Below are 25,137 nucleotides of genomic sequence, written 5' to 3'. Positions count from 1 at the left end.
CTAATTTGCATGTCTTATAATCCTTTATTTTCCTTGTCTTATAATTCTTTATATTCACCTTTTGCAAAACATCCTTATCTTTCACAACAAGCAACAGAAGCTTTAAAACCAGGACTTCTAATTCCAACAGGCAATGTATCTGTAAAAAGCTATAGCAAACTGCCAGGCTTTCCTAAAGCCTCTAAAGTGCTGTAAATAATACAAGAGATCAGCTGTGCAAAAATGAGTGTATTGCTTGAAAACTACTGACTCATTCCAAGGGCTGGACTGTGAAGACTGCTTCTGTCAAGTAAATTGCTCCTCTATCTTCTACTCAAATCTCCACAAGCTGTTAAAAAGGACAAAATAGTCTCTATACAAAATCTTTATGTGCCACATGGTGGAGATTTCCAGCAAGACTGTAACAAACTGTGTGTATCCATATGGATTAAAACCACAGAACTGAACTATTATCATTTGATAAAAGCTTTTCTGGACTTCCAATCTGATCTACTTGAACAACTGTCAATAACAGCTTTCATCCACAGGGTAAACAATGTTGGGTCATCAATGTTACATAAAAAATTAAATCTTACCATCAATACATACAGCTTTGAAAGAGAAAGGACTCAACAGGTCATTTAAGTTGAAAATTGTTTCATACCCTCTCTAAGCAAAAGGAGAAAGACCAAGCAAATGCAACTGTGTTTGTGATGCTAATGCCCCAACTCTTCAGGGATCAGTAAGCCCCATTCCTAAGCATTGTCATTCATGATTTAGTAGCATCAAATGCCCTTAGACATGTGTACAGGAAAAACGGCTAGAAAGAGCTCAAGGACGACTTGCCACCAAACAGAGAAGTAAGTTCAATGAGCTAAGAGACAGCTAAGTAATTACTTACACATTTTTTCTCCGTCTTTACAAATAAATATAACATTAAAAACCTGAACAGATTACAGGTACTTCTCCACAAAATCTATAAAATCCTTATTTCCAATGTCTAAGAGCATTTTTTGTATGTTGTAGAGAATTTACTTACTTGTTGCCGAATCCTGGGGTTCCACCTGATGTAGTAATTAACCCAGAGCTCTAAATGCCGCATGCTGGCTACAGGATAGAGTGCTCGATTTAGCTCTTTACTATAAAAAGCATTGGTGTATTTAGATTTGTCACTGTTTATCAAAGACCATAAGGATAACGTTCTGTCAGTCACTTTCTAAAATGAAATCAAAATAAGAACAGTAAATATATACATAAAATCAAGAAATTCATCATAGAAGCCATTGTTACATTCCAAAATTAGTACACTTCTGGTTTCCTTGGAAGCATGATACATAACTGTATTACAAAGATTCCAAACCCAGTGCCTGACAAGTATTTTAGTGACTGCATGGCACTATTCTATAAAAAAAAAAGCCAGTTCAAAATCACTGTCTGCAAGGACTATAAACCAAATACAATACAACCAAAAAACTCTGCAATCCCCTAGAGTAAAGACAGCAATGCAATGACACAATCAGTGGTTTGACCAACCTCTTTTTCTCTGAGGAACTCGCTGTTGTACAAGAAAGTGCCAAAGCGGCAGCTGTACAAGTGATCCAGGATTGTAATCAGGAACTGCTCATTGAACTCAAAGGCCGTAGGAAACTAAAACCAGGAAAGACAAACTCATTGTTTACATGGAAAACGCAGGGGGATATGCACATGCCCTGGTTAAAAGGCTGAAGGTAGAGTTTAGAAGCGTGGATGCATCTACAAATAATTTTTAAGATAAGACTTTCACGTACTGTATAGCAGACTAAGTGTTCCAATGACACACGGTGTTCAACTTTCTCAAACTAGTCACTGAAAAATCTCTTCTCAAAATGTTCTACCTACCTTTAATTTATAAAAAGAATAAAGTACAGAATGGGTACACATACACTTTTACTAGCAAGACAGAATAAGGTCTCTTCAGTGCATTCTTGCAGTCCAGCACCATACAGGAAAATAAAGGTCCTGATCCTTAGCCCTAAGTGGACTAAGTTCACTGCTTTGTTTCATTACTTACTGACATTAAAATGTTTAAATCACAGCACTCAAAAAGCTCCCTAGCTTCCTTTTTAAGCATAGATAAAACAACACATGTCCCTGCAGTTCAAGGGACAGCTTCACAAAATGGTCAAACAAAACAACAGATCCCATTAAAACAGTTGGGTGCAATTCCTGTAAAAGCTTTCTGCCAGGTATGAAACATCCCTCTCAGAATGTGTCTGAGAATCCCGTATCCAGGATCACCAGCCATGCCTGCACAGCCAGTGCCATGTCGGCAACATAACCACAGCCTGTATATCACTTTCACAAGAGTGATACTTTTTTACTACAGGTCAGAGCAGAGGGGTATGCTGTCCTCTTCAAATACTTTTTTTCAAAAAAATGAAGATGTAAGGTTTTAGTTCAGTAATCTCTTCACACTGTTACCTTCTGAAGAACAACACCACATACCTGTTTAGACATCTGCCACACACAATCAATAAACTGGAGAAAGATGGGCGATCTGTCAGTATCAGCATGATTTTTATCACCATGGCCTATTCTCTGAAATGAAGCAAAGCAGCCTCCTGTTAACTGAAGCATGTTATTTTATGGCAACAGACATGGTTTCTTATTTTGTACTAGAGCATTAATTCTTTTGCAATAAAGCAACCCACTGTTAAAATTTCAAAATTAGTTACTGCACCAAGGAGGAGAGATTCAGATACAGAAAAAACCCAGCAAAGCTGTTCCAAGGATATCTGAAATAAATTCCAAACTAATAACTGGTCCTGTTATAAAAACCTGTTGATTTTTAGACAAGCAGAACTGTGGAAGCATCCATTACTTAAATAATCAAGACATATTCTGAACTACATTTACATGGTAAATCTGTCAAAAGCCAAGCTGCATACTTTGTCTTCCTTTTTATTTTAAGCCACTCAGGACCTAGATCATCAAATTATCCACACACAATCTTCTCTTTCTCCTCCATACTTGAACTTTAATATTCACCTTGAGATAGTAGGGAAACATGAACAAGATCAAAAAGCATTCATGTTCTTGACAAAAAATTAACAGATTGTTTAAGTTTGGGTGAGCCTCTTATTCTGAGGTGCCCAAAGTACCAATCAAAGGAATTTGCCCCACAGACAAAAAGTAGATTTGGTAAAAGCTGTTTTACTTCCTTTTTGCATTTGATAGCTGAGAACAGGTAAGCAATTCAGGGGGAAAAAAGAGTTTCTTTTCATTCCATAATTCTGTTTGAGTGTACTTGCTGGAGGAGACAAAAGAGAAGCAGGTATGTTAACTGAGATGTTGCCTATCTGCCTGTAAGATAGCAAGCTTAATGCCTCAAGGACATGCAAAATCATAAGAGCAGTACACTACTCTGTACAGTGGCTTCCAAGACAGTTTAAAATAACAGAATTGAATGGGAGGAAATAGAGGGAAATGAAGAATTGCAGCTGAACTCAGTCAACAGTAACAAATGACTAGAAAAGGGCTATAAAGAAGAAAACAAAATTGGCTTCCTTGCTCTTCAGTTTTCATGGTTTGAAGTACTCAATATATCCATTAAGAGTCATATGTGTTCAGTAAGGCGTGAAAGTCTGTCCACTTCCACTATAGTTAGCAGTTTCAGGATGTCTATTTTCCATCTATAATTATGTCTCATATTTGAATACATAATTAGAATAAAATTCCACATAAGCAAATTTATCATCTGGAGAATGCACTAAATTCAGTACACCCACACAGAAAAGCTGGGGTAGGGAATTCCTTTTCAACAAGGAAATTTATTGCTCACCTCATTTAATATAAAAAATGGAGAGGAACTATTAAGTAGCCTACTATTTGGTTATTTGATATTAAATAATCCAAATTGCAACCCTGGTATCATAAAAACATGAAGCTTGCACCAACCCAGACAATGTAAGTAATGCTCTACTCTTCAACTCCCCACTAAAGGAAAATGAAACAACAACAGTTTCAGAGATGAGGTTCAGGAACTGCTCTAGCTGCACTGTCTAGTTCTCACTATTCAAAGTCACAATTCCATCACATAATTACCCAGCTAAAAAGGAGTACGAATTATCTATAATATTTTCTGCATGCATTATCATTTTTTTATCATATAATAGTTAAGGTTGGAAAAGACCTTTGAGATGGTGGGGTCCAACTGTTAACCCAGAACTGACAAGTCTACCACTAAGTCATGTCCCCAAGCAACACATCACGTCTTAAATCCCTCCAGGGATGGTGACTTCACCACTTCTACAGAACACTCCAGAAAAGACTGACTTTCACTATAAGCTAAATAACCCATCAAATAAAAATTTACAGTACTCTCAGATTACAGCAGATGGCTAAAAGTGGCTTCAACCATTTCCAAAGATTGCTACTTGACTGAGCAAGTTGGGAAAATAGCAGTTTAAGCAAAAGCAACTACTTAAATCACTCTTATTGCTGCTACATTGTCAGACATGAACCAAGGGACTGAGTGAATCATCTGGAAGGGATGCCAAGTCCTGCCTCATTATTTGGAAAAAAACATCTGTTGAAGGAGAACAAAATCCTTTGATTATCCAACTAAAATGAATGGTATAACAAAAAGAAAAAAGGATTATTTGAATTTATTAATAATGATGAAGAACACATAGATCTCTTTTTAAGCTCTGTGGTAAACCATATCACGTGTTTGACTTCAAGTGCCGTAGTTATACCATCTAATTTTATCTGCATCCTGACTCTTAACTTTTTGAAGTACAAAATAAAACATGAGAAAAAAAAGTCAAGCCACTGGCTTCACATTTTCCTGTGGCTGTACCAAGACAGAATTCTTAAAAGTTTATAGAACATATCACTACTAAAAGACCACAAGTAAGCACACAAAAAACCAGACTACATCAGCTATCACTCCTAACACCCAAAATACAAACCTCCTAAGCCTCAAAGCACCTTTTGAATGTCAGGTCAGAAACTGTCACAGCCTACAAGTACATGTAAATGGTGAGGTGATTTAGGCTGAGTAACTATCCATGGATTTCCAAATGACTACAACACTCTTATATGTTTGCAAATGTAAAATGGGCATGAAACACACAGGTAGGTATATTTTTCCATTTCTTGATTTTTTCCAAATTGCTTATTTTCTGAATTTTAACCATATTAATACCTTTAGAATATTCCACTAGGGACAAAATATCCAGGCAAGTAACTTCTACTGAAGTTGTAGAAACTTCTTCCTGTGAATTACAGGGTTCAGCTACAACAAGCAACAGTGTTGTAATGTTTATAGTAAGTAACAGGACAGTCACCACGGCAACCTAATCTGCTCCTCCAGGTTCCTCATATGGATTTCCTGGTTAAATGGTTAGCTGCCACATTTAGAAAAAGTTCCACTAAGACTTTGAAAAGTTTTCTAATGTAAAAAGGATGAACAGGGTCCCTTCCAACTCGGAATATTCTGTGAATTTTCCGTGAAAATTAGTCACATACCTGTGAAATATTAAGGACTTCCTATGGAAGCAACTACTTGAAGCTTCTGAGCTTCTAACCTTCTGCCCAGAAGACAACTGAACAGAAGCTGAGCCAGCATTACCAATGACAGCCTCCTGGGAGCTATTGTGACAAGTTTAGAATATTTGGGAATCAGCATGCAAAATCTCTCTTAGAAGACACTGGTCAGACTAATTTATCTGCTCCTTGTTACAGTCAAACAGGCCAAAGAAAGAGTGATGGAGAACTTTATGTCCCAGCTTTATCTGATCTTCAGCTGAAGGATTTGAGAGGACATAATTTTTCTGCCTCCTTATTTTCTTTCCGCCTATGTATTTTCTCAATAACCACAGTGACCATAGCAATTCCATGCTTTTAAAAGGATGCAAAGGACAACATATGAGTTCTCAGAGAAAGAATAGCATGAAAAATATTGATCGAACAGGTCCACACCTAAAAATTCTGCTCAGTTTACCTGGAAATGTTTTAAATCTAAATTCAAAAATAATGAAAGGAATTATCAAACCCTGACGCAAAGCGAGCAGTTTAACACTGGAAGCTTTTCAAGAAGTTAACACTGCACAGTCTTTAAAATTATCTTCTAATTCTTACCGACGCAAACTTGTGTCCAAAGCTTATCCACTCTTTCTGCACCAGAACTTCAAAGCCTTCGATGGTTCTGTAGTAGCTGTCCAGCATGAGCATGGCCAGGGAGGTGAGCTGAGCCGTGCGGTCCCAGCCGTCGCTGCAGTGAACCAGCACCGAGCTCCGGCCCGACGACACCTTGTCTGCCACCTGAATGGCTCCTGTCAGCACCAGCTGGCCAGAGCAACACACACAAACAAACAACACAGCTTATTTCTGCTCTAATGGTAACTCTATGGTCATTTCTTTGTCTCTGAAATAATGCTGTTTCCATTAAAAGACCTGAAAAGAGCAGTGTAGTTAATTGGAAAAGAATTTTCTAGGAGATCAAGTGAATTTCTTGAATAAAAATAGAGAAACAGATTGGTTCCCTAATCCCTTAGTAAGATCAAATTCATCTCACAGCAAATTCTTAAAAAATGGGGCAGAAAACAGTAACCTTGATAAACCAAAGAACATAAGCTTCTTTTTTAAAGAAAGAGGGGATTTACCATAGGATATACTCTCTAAAAATCCAGTGTTATTTCATTTGACTCCTTTCTTTGAACTAAATGACTGAATTATCTCAGTTGTTGGAAAAAGGAGCTTGCACCCTTCTAATATACTTATTTTCCAAATATTAAATTAAGATGAAAATTTTATTAAGTAGGATTCGTTACATAATACTCTAATTACTTTTGCACAGCTGTACTTGAGGCAAAAGATCCAAAGGTCAACTAGTAAGAACACTGCTGAATTACCAGCTTAAGTATTTTACTTGTGCTACCAGATGAAAATTACAAAATTTACTAATAAATTCACAAGATTTATTTACAAAACCGTAATACACAAAATAAAGTCACATACACACTGACAACTAAAGTATTTACGAATATCTCACAATGACAGTCATCTGGAGGCCTATATTGCAAGAAACCAAAATAAATCAGTTTTCATGCATGTAAAGCCAATCAGACTAAGAATGCATTCTTCTACTAAAGACTCTTAACTTGAGGCATGCAACAAACATTCAATTTCACCTACTGTTGCTTAGTTATGAGTCTCATAACATACTCTAAGATTAGCTGGCAAAAAAAGCCAACACTTAGGGATGTTGTTTTTGTAGTCCAAATAGTTTGATGTGTTCTAGGACTATTTCAAAGCTTAGCAAAGAAAGCAAGTATGACATGACAGATTTGGACAAACATCTTTCAAACAACCAAGAAAAAGTTACCTTTATATGTTCTAACCAATGGGTTGATTCCAGACTTGACAACCAGTGTGATTCTTCCACATTAGGATAAACTATGTCCTTTAGCTTCTTCAAAGATTCCCGCATGACATGAATGTTATGAATGTCCAAGAAGGAAAGTTCTGCATTGGGATATGCATCTTCACCTTCGTATCCTCCCCCAGTTGCCTACAAACAAGAGATCTGAAATTAACTTTAGTCATATATACACTCTTTTCAACAGAGCAAGAAAGGAATGAATGCCATTTGACATGGAAATAGACAAAAGTGATAAAATGTTTGGCCAAAGAAATTTAAATTTAAGAGTTCAGTTAAGAATAAGATACCTTTAATTTAAAAATGATGTTCAAGCATCTTAGATTCCATCTTTAAGAAGTAAATTAGCAACAACATTAAAGTTACTTTAAACTAACTTTTCTAAAACTTAATTTTAGTGCTGAAGACTAAACACATATTTAGACTGCTAAGATATTAAAGAGCCACATAAGTAAAAAGTCTGCTCTGCTGCTGCTCTTTCAAAACATTTCACCATCACCACTACAGAGGATGTGCCTGGTCACAAAAGGAAGCAGAAAACTCACACATTTTAGGGCGCAAAGCCACCAATGAGACTTTCCAAAGATAAACATGAAATGGTTTGGGTTGGAAAAGACCTTTAAGATCACTGAATCCAACCATTAACCCAGCAGTGCCAAGCCCAGTAAACCACACCCCCAAGTGCCACATCTTTTAAATACTTCCAGGGACAGTGATTCAACCACTTCCCTGGACAGCCTTTCTACAAATAAAATTTTCTGATATCCCATTTAAACCCCTTCCTGGTGCAACTTGAGGCCATTTACTCTTGCCCCATCACTTGTTACTCAGGAGAAGAGCCTGACCCCCACCTGGCTACAACCACCTTTCAGGCAGTTGTATAAAGTGGTAAGGTCCCTCCTGAGCCTCCTTTTCTCCAGACTAAACATCCCCAGCTCCCTCAAGCTCAGAGTGCTGCAAAATTGCAGCACTTCCTGCAGACAGCAAAAACATGCCATAAATTTGGATAAATATATTTTGCCTTTATATGACATTGCAGCCACCAGCTACACATCAGACAAGAGCCTAAAGCACAGTGTAGCCTTTCCCCATGAGTGCCACCTAGACTGCTGTTCAGCAGCACAGTATCTCTATTCTGTGCTCTCTATCTCTTTTCTCAGATGTGGGGTTATTATCAGAGCTGCCAGGCTCTGCAGTGAAAGAAGCAATGAGTGTATTTTTCTCTTTCCTTTGATTGTTATGAAGTCTTTGTGAGGAATGTCATTTGTAATTTCAGCACCAGGGCTGCTGCAGCTCCTGACTGACTATGTACAAGAAACACAGCAGTGCATGAGTAGCACAGCCCAAGATTTTGCTTAAACAAATCTTCACAGATGTTCACAAAATATTTTCAGTGCTGATCAGCACTTTTTCTGTAATTTTCCCTCAGACCCAGAAACATAACCAACTGTGTCTACTGCTCTGATTGAGCATTTCATATTTAGATATATGAAGAGTTAATTAAAACATGTACATATCAAGTTTGTCTATAAAACTTTACCTTAAATTTTTGGCAGTTCTTGGACAAACCCAATTTTTTACCCCATTTGTTTCAAAGATGCAACTGACAATCTTTCCACAAGGCAAACAGGAAGATGACATGTTTTGTTCACCCATAAAAATTCAGTGTGCAAAGGATAATGGGATTTGTACAGTCAAATGCAAACAATTGAGGCTGACCCTCAAAATACAAACCATCAGGTTAAAACAGCCCCTAGGGCAGAGTTTCTGAAAGAATGTGCACTATACACACAAACATAGTATCAAAGCTTAACAATCTGCATTCTGTATTATAGAGAAGGCTGTACAGGTACAAATAGGTGCACCTAACTTGCACAGAGCATTGTCCCCCTTGAATTATTATTGCTATTCTTGAAAGCAACTTAACATTTGTTACACACAAACCTCTTAGATGCAAAAAAGTTTTACCATTTTGTGTTCCTTTCAGCACAAACAATGAAGAGGACTCATTTCACTAAACTGGTGTTTGCTTTGTTCCACAAAACTATTCGGAAGCTGGAATTCCTTCTCTCCAGATAAGCACACTTGTCATTTCACTCAGGTCTCAAACCCTCTTGAGCTCAGCTTTTCTGTGCAGACACACACCTTCACTAGTAGGTACTGAAGAGCATGTCCCCTTCATGTGTGCTTGAAGTTCCATGACTAAGGGACTACCCCCAGGCGCAGCACATTCTCTTATGACAAAAGCATTAAACTTGTCTCCTTCACCTAGCATGGTTTTTGCATATAAAGATGGAGCACATCCATGTCTCCTGTGCTCCATGCCAAGAACAACACTGAAAGTGTACTGGCATTATCTGAGCTTGCCTAAATAATCTAATCCTCAACAGAGCTGAAGGGGAAGCAGAGGAGAAGGTAATCCATAGGCATACCTTTTCTCCCTGACAGGTTAGAGGAGATGATTTTTCAAGATCTGTTCCAGCCTGGGCTGGTATGATTCTGATCCCATTTAGGGTTTTGATCACAAAGAAACAGTCGCCTTACCCAATGAAAACCCAATGTTTCTGTACTTACCAACTGCAAGCACCTGGAGAAGAACAACAAGTACAAAGGCATCCAAGATCATACTGCTGTTTACACTGCAAACAGCCTAATTAACTTATTTATCACTTTCTCTTTATTTGATGGATGCCAGGATAGGTCTGAAGTAGTCCATGTAACAGTTAGGAAGACCCAAACAAAGGATGCCTGTCAGTGGGCTTGGCTTTATGCACACATCCTTTCTAGGAAGGAATTTTCCCAGAGCATCTGCAGGTTGCACAGAGGTGTCATTCCAACAGGGGACATGCTCTACAGACCAGTGTAGAGTGGAGTCATGCCCAACTTCACTCCCACGCTAAGATCTGTGCTTGGCTGAGAACAGACAGGGTAAAGTACATTTGGAAATGCACATACAGTCCTTAAACTCTGCTTAGGGACCTACTTTAGACACTCATGTCCTTTCACGGCCTTGAGGCTCAGTAGTTGATTATGTAAATTCATCCATATTAAGATTACTACTGTTCCCCAAAACCTCCTCACAGAAGACTGTGAAAGTCTCCTCCTCATTCTCTTCAAAACTAAGACATTAGAAGCATATGTCTACCTTGTTTGCAACAGCATTGACATTGGGCCTTGCATCGTAGATGGTCAGTTTGGAGATCTGCCCGTTGGCCTCCCGGATGATATCGAGGTATCTTTCATCATCTTTGTTCCGCTTGCCGCTCATTCCAACCAGGGGCTGGCTGCAGCGCATGATGACAGCCTGGGTCTCTGGGTGAATCCACGAGAGAACCTGGCCACATGGCAAACACACAGCACAGGAAACTCATTTTACTACAAAAATCCCAACTTAAAGCTATATTCTTTAAAATACACAGCATAAAAATTAACACCTTTCTTTTTATTTCTTCAAAATACAATCCCTTGACATCTCAACTGCTTCTAGTCTTATAAGATTTAATAATAATCTTCCAAAGAGTTCTCTTAATGCTTACTGAAATCATACTTACCTATTTAATCCAATGTATATTAATATTTTCCTACAAGTCTTAGGTTTCACAAATATCCTTAAAAGTAAACTAGTAACAAACACAGCAATCTCTGCTGAAACTAAAATCAACCCAGGAGAATTAACTGATTGTAGAAATGGTGACTAGATGCGCCAATTCTATAAGAGCAACTTTTCTTTTTTTTTGGATAAGGAAGGGAAGTTGAACCTTCCTGCAGTATCATGAATGTTTTCTCTTCTCTTTAGAGCACATTTTGTTCCTCAGCCCTCTTTACAAAGAGAAGGCACTGGAGCGAAGCACATGCTGTCTTTGTTGTTCAGAGCCAGAGAGGACCTGCCACAAAAGACAGTGAGCTGCCCAGGGAACAGATGCAGTACCAGAGATTAAAGATAAGCAAGAAACCCAAGAAGCAGGCAAAAAAATGCAATTTAATTGTTGAAAAATATTAAGAAACAGTATTCTCACCCACTCCATAGGTTGTGGGTTACAGAGTAAAAGTAGATCAGAGTTCAAACAAAAAACCCTCCAAAATCCAATCCTCAGAAAATGTTCTGTTCATTCCTGAGGTGTAGATCAGAAACAAGATCTGGCAGGGGGGAGGAGGGGTGAGGATAAGCGGCTATTTCTTGACAAGAATGAAATTACTATTTTAATAAATTTACTATTACCAAGGTAATTACTCAGTGTACAGGCATACCAAAAGGCCTGTCATGAATTTTGAGGTGACAGGGATGACACTGTTAGGTTATTAGAACTATATGCACAGGCTATATATTACACATATGTATTCTATACACATTATATACTATACAGATATATGTGTATGTGTATATATAGTAAATTTATAATTATAGACCTAGTCTGTCAGTAAATACCATATCAAATAAATATCTGTCATACTGAGCCGTGCATCTGTTTGAAACTGAGATTCAAGGCAGCTTTCTGATACTAAGAATCCAGCACATCTTCCAAGTTTGCCAAAGGGAAATACCAGTTAAAACAAGTATAGGGATAGAAATTAGTATTTTCTATAGTACTGTAAAGAGCAGATACATAAAAATTCTCTTACCTCATAAAATTTTCATTACAGAAACTCAAAATAATCAAATGGGTTTGTCTTATTCTACAGATTAAAAAGCCCAAGAATTCACTAAAGAGACTATGCATGAGGTCTCATTTTAGGACTGACCAGTGGAACTATGTTTAAAACCACTATGACATGTGGGTTGCTTGTAGGACAACATTCGTGATTACTTTTTATGGGCATTCAGCAATAGTAACCAGTGCATACGGCAGTAAGGCTCATTCCTCATCAAGGGAAACTGCACTGCTGCCCACTGTTACTGGGCAAGTCAAATTAAAACCAATGAAGCTGTCGTGGGTGATGGGGAAAAAATGGAAATGTGGTTTGACCATGATACCAGTTTCAAGCAGTGAAAACCACCAGCCAATCAAAACTATTTTGCCACAACCATTTCCAAAAAAAGCATCCTCTGCGTCATGTTCAGCAAGAAGTTACCTGGATGCAACTCAAAAAACTAGCTACACTTTCAGGCAAGTTCCATCAGCCAATACTCACCGGGATTCTATTTCGGGACCTAAAGGCAGCAACTTTTTTGAGATCATCATCTGTGGCATTGTAGGGCACGACCAGGAGCGATGGGTACGTGTCACACAGCCCGTAGTGCTCGTTAATGAAAGTCACTCGCCACTGCTCGTTAGGCAGCCCCTAAAACACAACATGGAGTTATTCCATGTATTTCTGGCTGAACAAGTAATAATTCTGCTTCTGTATTTTAATGACATTATGGCCACACAACAACAATTTAACTCAGTACCGTTCAAAGCAACAGAAGCAAAAAAGATTACCAGCTCATTGCAGATGGATTCACAGCCTTAAACAGCTGCACAGCCATCTCATACCCTTATGCACACAGTTCTAGCCTTCTGGTAACTTTCAAAACAATGACTGAAACTAGGAGATGTATTTCTTAAACTGTGGGTTTGAGGAAAGAAAATTGACTTCTCTCCTTGCCTAAAGCTCTGATTTTTCACCTTATCTGGGTAAAGTGAGACTGTGGAGGAGAAAGGTTATAGGGAGACTTTCTTTCCTGTAGCCTGGATCTACCACCAGGTTAAAAGTAAGATTCAGGGTAACTTTCTTATAGAGAAAGAACATCTCCTAGCTGCACTCTGACCACTAAGGCATTTCCAGGAGAAATACTGCTAAGTCCTCCACACGCATACACTGAGGATTGTGTGGGTGTTTGCATTTTACCTTTTTTGGGCCTTAGGCTTCTAAACCATGAACCAAAAAAACTACAGAGGGTAAAAAAATTTAAGGAAGTTCTTATTGCTTGCTATGTAATTTTTTAATGTCATACTTTAATTATTTAACAGACATTTCAAAATGAAATATCATCCTCTTTCATTGATATTTTTCCAAGATCACATAAAGAGCAAGGAAGAATACTGATAGACATCTGTAATTTCTGTAAAGCAATGCTGTTTCTAAAACAAGCTGGTTTTTTTTCCCCCACTTCATTTTGGGAAGAAGAACAAATCCAATCTATGTTTAGGACACTACAGTTACATATTTGGCACATTCTCCCCACCTGTGCTCACTTAGCTGTGGCACACTGTAAGAGGCATCAGTAAGTTCCTTCAAAGAGCAAAGATTACCTTCCTGTGACATTCTAGTGTTTTTTTTAGAGGCTCAAGTGTTTTATTTCTTTCCTTTACTTTTCTTCAAGTTGCAATTCCATCCTCTCCCAACAGCTGATAAGAGAAATGTACAAACTAATTCCTCTATGCAATGTGGGAGATGTAAAAGCACCAGTCAATGACACCTGTAATAACTCACCTGTCTCCTGTATTCAGACATCGGGTTGTACACCATCCACCCATTTTCAGGAAACTTTTCTTCATTTACAAAGGCAAAAAAAGGCTGTAAGATATAAAAGATATAAAAGAAGCTTATTACACCAAACTCTGACTGCAAATGGCCAATTTAGGGCTCATCATCAGTTATACCCTAATGCTCACTACAAAATAGGGCTGACTGCTCCATGGCAGCCCCACTCTCTCCATTTATATCTGGTATGTGAAAGACTATGAAGCAAAAAACAAGTAACAAAAAATACAGATCTGGTAAAGAAAATAATGAAAACATGACAACAGTTACCAGGTAACAAAAAGAACAGAAATCATAAAGGTTAACAGGTTGGATTTTTTTCTTTTTTACTGCCAGGAGATGGAAATGTTTTAGAATGGTTTATTTCCCATATTTCACATTATCACTAAATAAACTACTGTCTTCTCACCAAATTTCTCCAATAGGCACAGCCTCAATTACAACATACAACATTAGATGCTAAATTCAAAGTGAAAAAGGTTTTAATTGCTATTCTTTGCCATTAGGAAGCAGCTGCCTTTCTGCATCCCCTCCCCAACTGATACTAAGAAAAATCCCAATTACTGTAAAACTCCATGAAACTGAAAAAATTGCCATTGAAAATGTAGTTGTCAGCTGCTTACATTACTTACTTTTTACTTGCTTTGTTGCTTGCTCTCACAATTTATTTATACAGCAGAGCAGCCTCACTGAGCATTCCAGCAAGTTCCTCATACCTTTTATCTTCCTTCTCCTTCCAAAAAATTCCAAGTGACATGTATTACCTAACTCACCCCCTTCTCCTCCCTTGGTTTGTTTCTATAGTTTAGGATGAAAGCAAAAGTAATGTGAGAAAATTTATTTTGGTGGCCTAAAAACTCTCCAGACACCAAAAGGAGCATGAAACAATGTTGTTTGAAAAAAAAAAACAAACCAAAACCAAAAAGAAACCACAAAAGAGAATGTGTTGTCCTGAGCTAACTGAGCAACAGCATAGAGATGAGCATCCCAGCTCATCTGTAACAAAACAGCTCAAAGTCCCTGAGCTATTCAAAAACCTTAAAAGGGGAAACTGAACACTAAACTGAACATCCCACACATGCAGAAAACCCAAGAAAAAAACTTGTGGTCTAAGGTGCCGTGATTCCGCTAAAAGGTCCAGAGAGAAGGCAATCTTCAAACCTGCACCACCCCCACACCCCCCAGGAGGAGGCTCTGAACCTTAGGAAGGCTCTGGGCAATTCTGCTCAGCCCAGTAAGTTACAGTGCTTTAAACACTGAACAGCTCATATCAAAACACACAACTGAATCCCCCTCAGAAGAAGTTTTTTCCTCATGTAGTTCAAACAAACAAATATTTTGAAAGTATGTTACTGCTCACTCAAGATGCTTTATGTCACTAGTTTTACAAACGAGAATTTTAAATTAAATCACTATTTCAGAGCAAGTGCACTCATTGGCAAGATTGCAGAAGTAAACACTGCATTGCCTAGTTTTATTTTCTGAATGTCTTTATAATTTTTAAAGAGGCAGACCTTCAGTGCAAGTAAACATTACAAATTATTTTTACTAAGTAAACTGCCCTCAAGTGGTCAAGTGGTACAGAGGAAAGAGATGAAGGGGTGGACATCTACTCTATCAGAAAAAGCCCCATTTCACTAAAAGTAGATGCAAGTATCAAAAGTTATTTAAAAACCTGAAAAAAGGTTGTTTAATTACAGACAAGGAATACAGCAAAATGGGAATATCACTAGATGAAGCAGTAGATGCAACTGATTTGCTGAACTGTTAATACACAGCTACACACAAGAACCATCCCCTCCTCCCAAAGGAATGTGCTCTATCCCAAAGAGCAACTATGCTAAGAATTCACCAGAGACCCAGAGACAAAGGAGAATCTTAGAACAGTATGAAACAGAAACATTGGAATCCTAACAGGTCACCTAAGAGGTCTTGAAGGCAGGAATAAGTATTTTATTTAAATTCTTCTTACTGCAAGTTTCCTCATGAGAAGGTAAAAATTACCTATCTGAAGCCCTGGTAAGTAAAAGTCATGAGCTTATTACAGTGCACTGTGATAGCTGGTACACAGAACAGGTTTTTACTGACAAAAATAAAAACAGTGTTGTTCTGTACTAAAAATAAATGGCAGCTATGCTGCTCATGTCACCCACAAAAAAATCCACAAGATAGAGGGAAAAATACATTTTGTTTTCATCTTTTAAAAACGAGGGTTAAATTTATTATGCATGAGGGGATGGATTGAATCCTTTCTGAAAGAACAATGTCCTACCATATACAGTATGATTCATTTAAAATAATTTGCTACAGCAGCTTTACCACATCTGCTATCAAAGCTTAGAGTCACACAGCCCTTAGCTATTTAAGTGGACATTGTTCTTCATTAGTTCTGTTGATATTTCAGGTAGTACAAATTCTCCCTATGTTGCTCAATAAAAAAAAAATCATTAGTGGAATAGATCAACCAGCAAAAACCTGAAGTCTTAACAAATCACAGAACACTACAATGAATGCAAAGGTGTATGGATCAAAATTTGGACTCAGCTTTTTATGTGAGCAATTCAGAGAAAACTCCGGCTTTATACTATACAAGAATAGTACTTTAAAATTACCAATCTCTAAAATCTGACGACTAAAAAATATTTTTCTTCTGCAAGCATTGACTAAATTTTAGCAAAAGGCTGACACACACACACACACACACACACACATTTGGATGTGCACCATCTTGTACAGACTGCACAGTTATCTGGTGACTACTCAAATTCTTACTCACGATACCAAAAGATTGAAGATCTGAATTCCATTACCACCACACCAATAGCTTCTAAGATAAGACTTGAAACACTCAGTGAAGATGGCCTGAGCTTTAGTCCAGACTAACCACTGGAGTCTGAAACACAGCAACATCCCCACCCTACCTTAGGCCCACTTCCCCCAAGAAAACACACTATTATTGCTGTGTTATGTTGTCATTAAAACAGAGTAGGTGATACACAGGTGCAATACTCTACATACAGTTATACTCAATTCATATAGGTCTATTTAATTTCTAACAACAGTTTACCTTACTTGACTGTAACAAGTAACCCACATTTATAACCATTTTACTAGAATCATATACTTAACATAAGATATATGCTTGGATACAGTTACATTTTCTGACTTGCATCAGTACAAGCCTTATTTAGCACATGTTTGGACACGACTTATTTTTGTTTGAAAGAAAATGTGATAATGAGCAATATAAAGTAAGTTCTGCTGAGTAACATTTTTAAGTGAATTGGGTATTTTATTATTCTAATGCAACCAAACTGATAAACCACATTATAGTGAACAAGTAAATGCAATAAATACATTAGTTAGATCCCAGAAGGGTTTGCCATAGTTCAGGTTAGCTTCACATCTGCACTAATGACCCACATATTTTTCTACTTTTGTCCTGAATAATCCAAGATTACAGATTAAATGCAGTATATTGTAAATTTATGTCTTGATTAACTCAACATTGCTGAAGCTTTCACCTCATAGTGAATGAAATCTGAGTGCACTTCTACAGTGCAGCAGGCAAATGGAACAGAAATAAACAGGAAGGAGAAATTATACCATTCACAATAAACCATGCATAGGTTCTCTTCATCACCTGATGTAAGATTGGAGAGGTGCTATCTTAGTAAAATCCCGTGGCTTAGCTTTTTGTGGATACAGGCTCCTTCACATTAGAGCCCCTCACACACACACACACACACACACACACTTGCATGAGGGGAGGGAGGGAAGCAGGGAGGTCTCACACTGGGCACAGGCCAGCTGGGGGGGTATTTTATTTATAGCCTTCAGATGCAGAGGGCAGAGCAAGGTCAGGGAAGAGCGACATGAGCAGCGCTCGGGATCGCCTGGCCCCGCAAGGCAGGAACCCTGCCAGCCCCTCTCAGGGCACCATCACTCACACAGGAAAGCCTTTCAAATACCACAGTAATTAAAGGTTGGTCGGTTCTATGCCTTCTTCACACATCTTCCCTTCAAATCTATGGTACATCCCTCCTAGATCCTCCTTCTCCCCAAACAATACTTCAGGTACTCAGAGTCTCCACCTTGACCTCCACTCATTTTTTCTTCCCTCCACACACACAAAATTCCATTCCTTTCACTCATTGTTAATCCTGCCTCTCCAACAAAAAGCTCTTCTCTACATCTCCTGCTGCACACAGTCTATCTTCCCAGGAATTAAATCAACTGCAGCTTCATCAGATGTGTCCAGATTTGAGTAGAAATTAAAAAAAATAAAATAAAACCTACATACAAGAGATACTCAAGGTCAGAAGAATATTGCAGTAAAATAGAAATGTGTTTCACTGTGGATTTTTTGAGATCATGAATAGGTTTTTCAAAATCGAGAACATATAATCAAAAAAGCAGAACTCTGGTTTTGCACAGATGCACGTGAGACAACTCTGCAGTAATTGAGTTGGGTTCTAAGGACAAACTGGAGTACAAGTTTCAGGCAAACGACCTGCTCAACACATCAGTGTTTCAGGCAGCAAGCCTGAGCTGGCATCCCTCCTCTCAGCTCTGAGACTGGCTTGCTGAAAGCTACTTAAATAAAACACAGATTTCCCTCAAGTTATACTGTTTATTTATCTCACATCTTGAGCTCAAGGTAGGATCATGTGCAGTCACTTCCCATGCACTGATCATGTCTGTTCTAAGTGTGAAGGAGATTAAAACTACGTGTCTGATGGAAGCCCATCAACTCATTAGTCTATCAACTCATTAAAAATAAGTTTCAAATTCTTTTCACCTACCATGGGAAACAGAAAGAAGAAATCAAAGAAAACATTAAGCAAGTAAGAAATCAAGAAAGTGTAGTCAATCACCACTCAGAACGCTTTTTGGGTGCAAAGTCTGTGACTTTTCAATACCTATAGTTGGCAAAACCAAGCAAGACTCACCATGCATCAGCTAAGATTTTCTCCAAAACCAAATTAAAGCACAAAATGGAAGTAGGGATTTAATTGCAGAACCACAGTATAAATCAGATGACTACTGCTTCGCTTGAACCAGAAGACTACTACACTTCAAAAAAAATCTTTCAAATCTTATCACATTTTTGGCAAGCTACTTTTTATGCTTCACTGTGCAAATAATAGTTTACTTCCTTGCAGGTGTTAACCCACAATTTCAATACAGTCTCTATTTTTAAGCCTCCTACAGACAGAGTTCTTGTCTTTAACATTCAATTTCTCCTTCCCATGCACAAAAATAATACGTAATACACTGGTTGCTTAAAACACATCATATTTCGGTGAGGTAAAGGAGAAAGCATCTGCAATCTCACAATTACAATTTAGCAAGCAGTCTATTTAGCAGTATAAATGTAATGTAAATATATAAATATCAATATAAATACAATAGCTACATATTTACTCTCTATGGAATCACAGCACATAAATACATGTTATACTTGTGCATGAATATATAATGCAGACACAATCTAGGAAATATTTGATCAATCTTTATGCATTGCAAAGGAAGAAAGCAGCAAAACTAGAATAAGGTGCCACACACCTGTGAAGAAAATTGATTGCATTTTCTGTTTCTAACTCACTGATGTATGTTTTTTACATGTAATAAATTACTACACTTTTACTCACTGTAAAGGCTGACAATTTCTCAGTGCACTTAAAAATAAATATATCATTATATCATTATCCTTGCCATTATTAATGGCATTTAGTATGCCATTACTACAACCTAGCCAGTTACATCTTACCTGTTGATCTAAAAACTAAGGTCAGACATTGTAGTGCTGGTATAACTTTGTGAACACTGTCACCTCACACCACTACTGCCCTGGCTCTGATGTGACACGGGGAATGAAGCCTCAAGCCAAGGGGTTCTTTGCAAATTCAGGTGCTCTGTCAGACAGGCCCCTTTGCCAGCCTTGTTCCAGCCGAAGTCATCTTTACAGATCCAGCAACAACACTGGCGTGAGCCAACCCTCAGACATTTTACATGGCCAGGAGGAGCAGTGACATCAGGAGCACTTCCAGTCAGCCAGCACAGCCACCAGAGTCTCACCAAAACGGGCATTCCCACAGACCTACTGGGGTTAGGAATAAACACAGACTGCGCAGATACTGTGGTGCTGAACAATCTTATAAAAATGATGATGTGTACTTTCATGGTAAGATCAGGAAGTGAAGCAGCTGCTATGCCGAAACTAAACTACAGAGACCAAATATATCTCATCTTTTGTGGTGTACTAAAACATCTAATTTCAGGGGGGTTTGGCTATTTTGGTTTTATTTTTTCAAATGTTAAAAAAAAAAAGCTAACACTTTCAGCAACAATTTTCTTTCAATTAGCACAAGTTTGCAAATGCAGCAGAGGATTAGCAACAGCAGCTGCTTGCTTCCCATCAACTAAGCTGTCAGTCAGATGAGCTATCAGATTTTACTTTATGTTACTGATACAAGGATATCTGAACCCAACCTATGCTCAAACTGGAGACAAACAGGAATCAGCTTCTGGAAGTAAGCACCAAGGACAACACTGAGGCACAGAGAACAGTTGTGATTTATTACAGGCTCTCAAACACTGCTGCTGGGATGGTGATGGAGACAAATCTTGAAAACAGTAAGTACACTCCACTCAGAAATCATCTTTTGGGTTTTATTTACCATCCATTTGTACAAGAATGGAACAGCATGAAGAAAACAAGAGCAAGGCATCTCTACCAGTTCCTGTTTAGGATCAGCTCTTAGAATAAAGTTCCACTACAGGTGAAACTCAATCATATAAAAATCTGATATAGAATATAAAAATACAGATAAAAATCAGGATAGTAAAGAGTTAAAACTTTATCGTCTGAAGATATCTTCTTTCCACTGAAAAGTTGTACAAGCATCAGAGCTGATGAACCACCTAATCAAGGATGCAGTTCCACAAGATAGTCTGAGCTAAATTAACATTTTATAATTGCTAAAACCAGGACATCCCCCTTTTCTCGCCTCTCTTCTCCCTGCTCCACTCACATGTCCACTCTTGCACTGGTTCCAATGCAGACTGATTTCAAACGAAGCCTCCCCAAACTATTCAAAGCAGCACAGGACTAACCAGAATATTTTGTGCCAGATAAGTGAGTTATGCTGGCTCAGTGATTATACAAATATCAGTTTGATATTAGAAGAATAATCAACCATACAACTGAAAGGTAGAGTGGAGACCAGAGCTCAGCATTTGAGTATCAGAGGGCTTGCATCTCCACTCAGTTGTCAGGGGGAACTACAGCATATTCTTTGCGGAACATCTCCCTGAGTGAGCTGGCCACATGGCCAGAGGGTTGGAGAGCACTCCAAGGGGAAGGCAGGCAGGCATAGTCCCAACATCCTGCCACATTCACACAGTGAAGCCTTGATCTGAAACAGCCACTGGAAGGAGCAGTGCCATCATCCCTCCTCACTCACATCCAACCAGAGATGCTATGACACCACTCTCACTTTGGACTAACAAGACAGGAAATAACTCAGAGTAAAGCTTTTATTTTTATCTCCTTGTTAACTTTAGTTCCTTTCAGTTCCCCATCTGGTTCATCATGCAGCCTCAAACTCATGCAGCAAAAAGCAAGACAGGAATGGAAAACCATGCAGAAACACTCACCTTTGGCCAAAATACAATGAAAACACACCAAAAAAATCACACACTTGCTTAGCTCATGTTGAAGTTAAGGGCTCATCAACACTGTAACATTAGAAAATTAGGAGAGCTACAAATTCAGATGGAACACAGGCTCACTCTATATCCCTCCAAAGTAATCCTGATTTCTAACAGGCATGCCCTGCTTCAGACATAGTTATGAGACAAAGTACAGCCACTCTCCCTCCACATTGTCACCACCACCCCAAGTTCTGTGCTTTACTGCATCCAAGGGCCAGATTACCACTGCCTCAACCAAGACTTTTGTTATTAAGCTTAACTCCTGTTGGCAAGTGGCCTTCAAACAGGCCATATAACGATGAGCTTTATTAGGTTCAACAGGTCCAGCAAATCAAGCAGGAAGTGGCCAACTCTACATATCACTCACTGCCATCACCAGACAGGATCTCCAGATCCTTCTGGGTGATGAACCTAATACAAGTGCACATCTCATCACCAAGGTATTCATGCCCCATAGTTGGATTATCCCACAAGACACTCTCCTAAGTCAGTTACAACTTGATTTGCCCATATACACTACATACAAGCCTCAAAAAAAACCCAAATCCTCTTCCTCATGATAATGTGGAAGAGATTGCATGGGCATGATGGAATTTGCAATACAGGAAATATTCAACAATACACTTGACTGTGCCCTGAATAACCCAATCCACAATCCTCTTGCAACAGAAGCCAGAATCCTGTGATGTCTAGAAGACATTTTTGACCTGAACCTCTCTATAACTAGGTATTTTTACATACACCTTCTTCTTTTCCATCATACTTTCATGGTTCACATATCCTGTCATCCTTTCAAACATTCTCTATTTTAAAACGGATAAAATGGAAACAGAAGAATTAGATATATTCACTTTTTTAACAATTATCTTGTTTGTGATTACAACTTCTCACACCTACCCATATGTAGAAATCTGTTTCATTTCTGAAGGCTTATTTATTAAGAATACAAAATATTCTAAGCAAAAGCATCTTTTCCCTTATGCTTTCACTCCATAGTTTGTCTATAGAATGAAAATATCTGTAGAGAAGTTTTAAAGAATTAAATGTTTATAAAGTCTACCCCATTGACTGACACATACATTCTTGGAAAAAAGTAAGATTCTTGCTGCAGCCTTGTATACTCAACATTTCTTTGAACAAAGTTCTTAAAATTCAGAGCAGAAGCTCCCAATACTTTGTTAACAGTGCTCTTATACAATTATCCTAAATTAAAGCACACTACAATAAAGTGTAAATTAAGTATTACAATGGACAAAATAAAGCATTTACTAAAGATATGTCAAACCACTCACAATAAGGATAGTGCATGGATTTCAAAAAATGGAAGATAATTATTAAATTTCATCACTGTTGTTCAATTTCTTCCATAACACACTTTTTTACCCCGAACTAAATCTGTAAATTCATAAATGCATTCCTGTTATATTTTTCATTAGTTTAATCAATAAAACAAGTGTTGTCTTACCGTACCTTTTTCTCCTGAAGTAAAACCCTTGGTGATTCATACTTACTATTGCCTTGGAGACTGCTTAATTAATTAATGTTTTCAAGAAATCAAGTAAGGCATGTATTCCCTATATTCCCAAATTAGGGAGGATAACTTACAGTTTCTAAGCAATGAAATCTGTATGGAGCAGAGGTGCTCAGTAGTGTATCTGGAGTACATCCATAATTTCACAAAATATATAGATTTAAGTGTTGTAAATATACAAAATAAAAGCTGCTGTTTAGTTTATGCTAAGACCAGATTCTGTTGTTACACTTTTTAAGCAGCCATGATGTAGCCATTACTAGGTCAAATAGGTAGTTAATTGGCAAGAACTCTGCATTAATACAACTCAGCAATAGAAATGATGTAACTTACCAAGCTATGTGACTGGGGAAAAGCATATTTTGTGAGGACTTCAAATATATCTCTTCTACTGTGCCCTTCTTGTTTTAATGCAAACCGTAAATTCCTCATATCCTAAAACAAAGCCATTATCGGTTAGGTGAACCAAAGCTCTAAGATGCTTCTCTCTATACAAGTGCTACATTATACACTAAACATGATTTAAATTCTGCTTGTAACACACCTCAAACCCTTGTGAATGTTCAGTTTTATTTCTTATCCCATAAAATGGAATAGAGTATAAGAATTGTACAAATACAGCGGTACCACACTCTGCATGCTGCCAATGGCCCTTTGGCATGAAGACAAATGGCTCTATTTAATTCACTAAAAAGTCTCATGAGCTATTGAAAGTTTGCAGGATGGGAAGTACTCTGTTTTTGAAAGAAAGATTTGCCAATAATCTGTGTAGAACACATTGTTCCTGTGCTCTTATCACTGGTGTCAAAAATAAGCAATCTGTGCATTAGCTGCTAAGAATCAAATGTGCACACACACAATGAATCCAGTAAATGACCCTGAGTTATCCACTGGGAACTCCCCTATGAACAAGGTTTTCCATGGTGACAATTTTTTGTAAGACTACAGATATTTTTTACATAAACTTTTCACTGGTTTTATAGTTTTCAAAGACCTTGTTTGAGATGTTCTTCAAAGATACCAGAATTATTAAAAATATTCATTTTAGAACAAATGAAATAAAAAAGCAGTGCAGTAATAACGCCCTAAAATACAACTGACGTGCAAAACCTTGTCAATTAGTGATTTGGAAAGTAAGACCAATCCCTCTCCTTGCATGCAGGTAGGACAGTTAAACAGCCCTTTATGCAAAAGGTATGTCCCTGTCCATTTCCAAAAAGTTCTTTTTAAATTCATCCATAAGCATGTACTTTTCCCTTCCTATAAACAGGTAATCTGTGAGGAAAAAACCCCTAGATTTCATTTCCTACTGAATTATTAGAAAGTCTTACTTTACAGGTTATATCTAATCCATAAGAGTTCTCTCCTCTGCTTGAAGCTCCTCCCATTTTTTCAATCCTTGAAATTACACCCAATGGAACATTCAATATCACAACCGGATCCTGCAAGAAAAGTTTGAGTAAGGAAAAGATTAATGTGAAAAGAAGACTCAAGTAAAATGTTCTTATGCATTCCAGAATAGAAAGCAGACATGAAATACATACAAGAAACAAAAGCATGTTTCTGCCTTTGAGTCTCCTCTCCCTGCACGTTATGAAGTCTGTACAGTCACTCTACAGCCTTGAGCATCATCCAGTTTAACATGCTACAAAAATATTTCATGCCTTGTTCAGTATGCAGAGAAAACAGTGGCAACACCCTAAGAGATGCCTTCTGCTACACACTGATTGCCCCTGCTTGTTAACATTGCTTTATTGATATACAGCATCAAGCAGAGCTAAAGGAAAGAAGACATTACTAGTACAGTTAGCTGCAGCCAGAAAGACCTCAGTTGAATAGTCCCAAATCCTTATTAAAAAAACCCCAAAACATTATGAAAGAGATCACAAGCACATTTTGCTCTCTTCCATGTCACTGCTTATCAAACACATTAGCACTCCCCCCACCCATATAAGGTTCTACTGATCAAAGTATTTCTCTTTTCTAACAGCAAGGACAATCAAAGTCTTGGTTTACTGAC

The 25,137-nt window shown here is 37.9% G+C and overlaps 1 protein-coding gene across 3 annotated transcripts in view; it reads right to left on the bottom strand.

Annotated features, from left to right (window-relative positions):
• MTM1 (myotubularin 1) overlaps positions 1-25,137 on the bottom strand; it is a 42,006-nt gene that overhangs the window by 4,352 nt on the left and 12,517 nt on the right. For all 3 annotated transcript variants that reach the window (XM_059859195.1, XM_059859196.1, XM_059859197.1), the window contains 10 exons: positions 24,449-24,559; positions 23,451-23,552; positions 13,817-13,900; positions 12,533-12,682; positions 10,548-10,736; positions 7,349-7,534; positions 6,103-6,309; positions 2,464-2,556; positions 1,513-1,626; positions 1,019-1,195 (listed from right to left, as the gene is read on the bottom strand). In XM_059859195.1, the coding sequence (XP_059715178.1) occupies positions 1,019-1,195; positions 1,513-1,626; positions 2,464-2,556; positions 6,103-6,309; positions 7,349-7,534; positions 10,548-10,736; positions 12,533-12,682; positions 13,817-13,900; positions 23,451-23,552; positions 24,449-24,559 (1,413 nt within the window). The remainder of the gene's footprint in view (positions 1-1,018; positions 1,196-1,512; positions 1,627-2,463; positions 2,557-6,102; positions 6,310-7,348; positions 7,535-10,547; positions 10,737-12,532; positions 12,683-13,816; positions 13,901-23,450; positions 23,553-24,448; positions 24,560-25,137) is intronic.

Source organism: Haemorhous mexicanus, chromosome 14 (genome assembly GCF_027477595.1).
Source record: "Haemorhous mexicanus isolate bHaeMex1 chromosome 14, bHaeMex1.pri, whole genome shotgun sequence".
Lineage (NCBI taxonomy): Eukaryota > Metazoa > Chordata > Aves > Passeriformes > Fringillidae > Haemorhous > Haemorhous mexicanus.
Note: the sequence above shows the minus strand (reverse complement) of the source record. Positions and strands in the feature narration are given on the sequence as shown.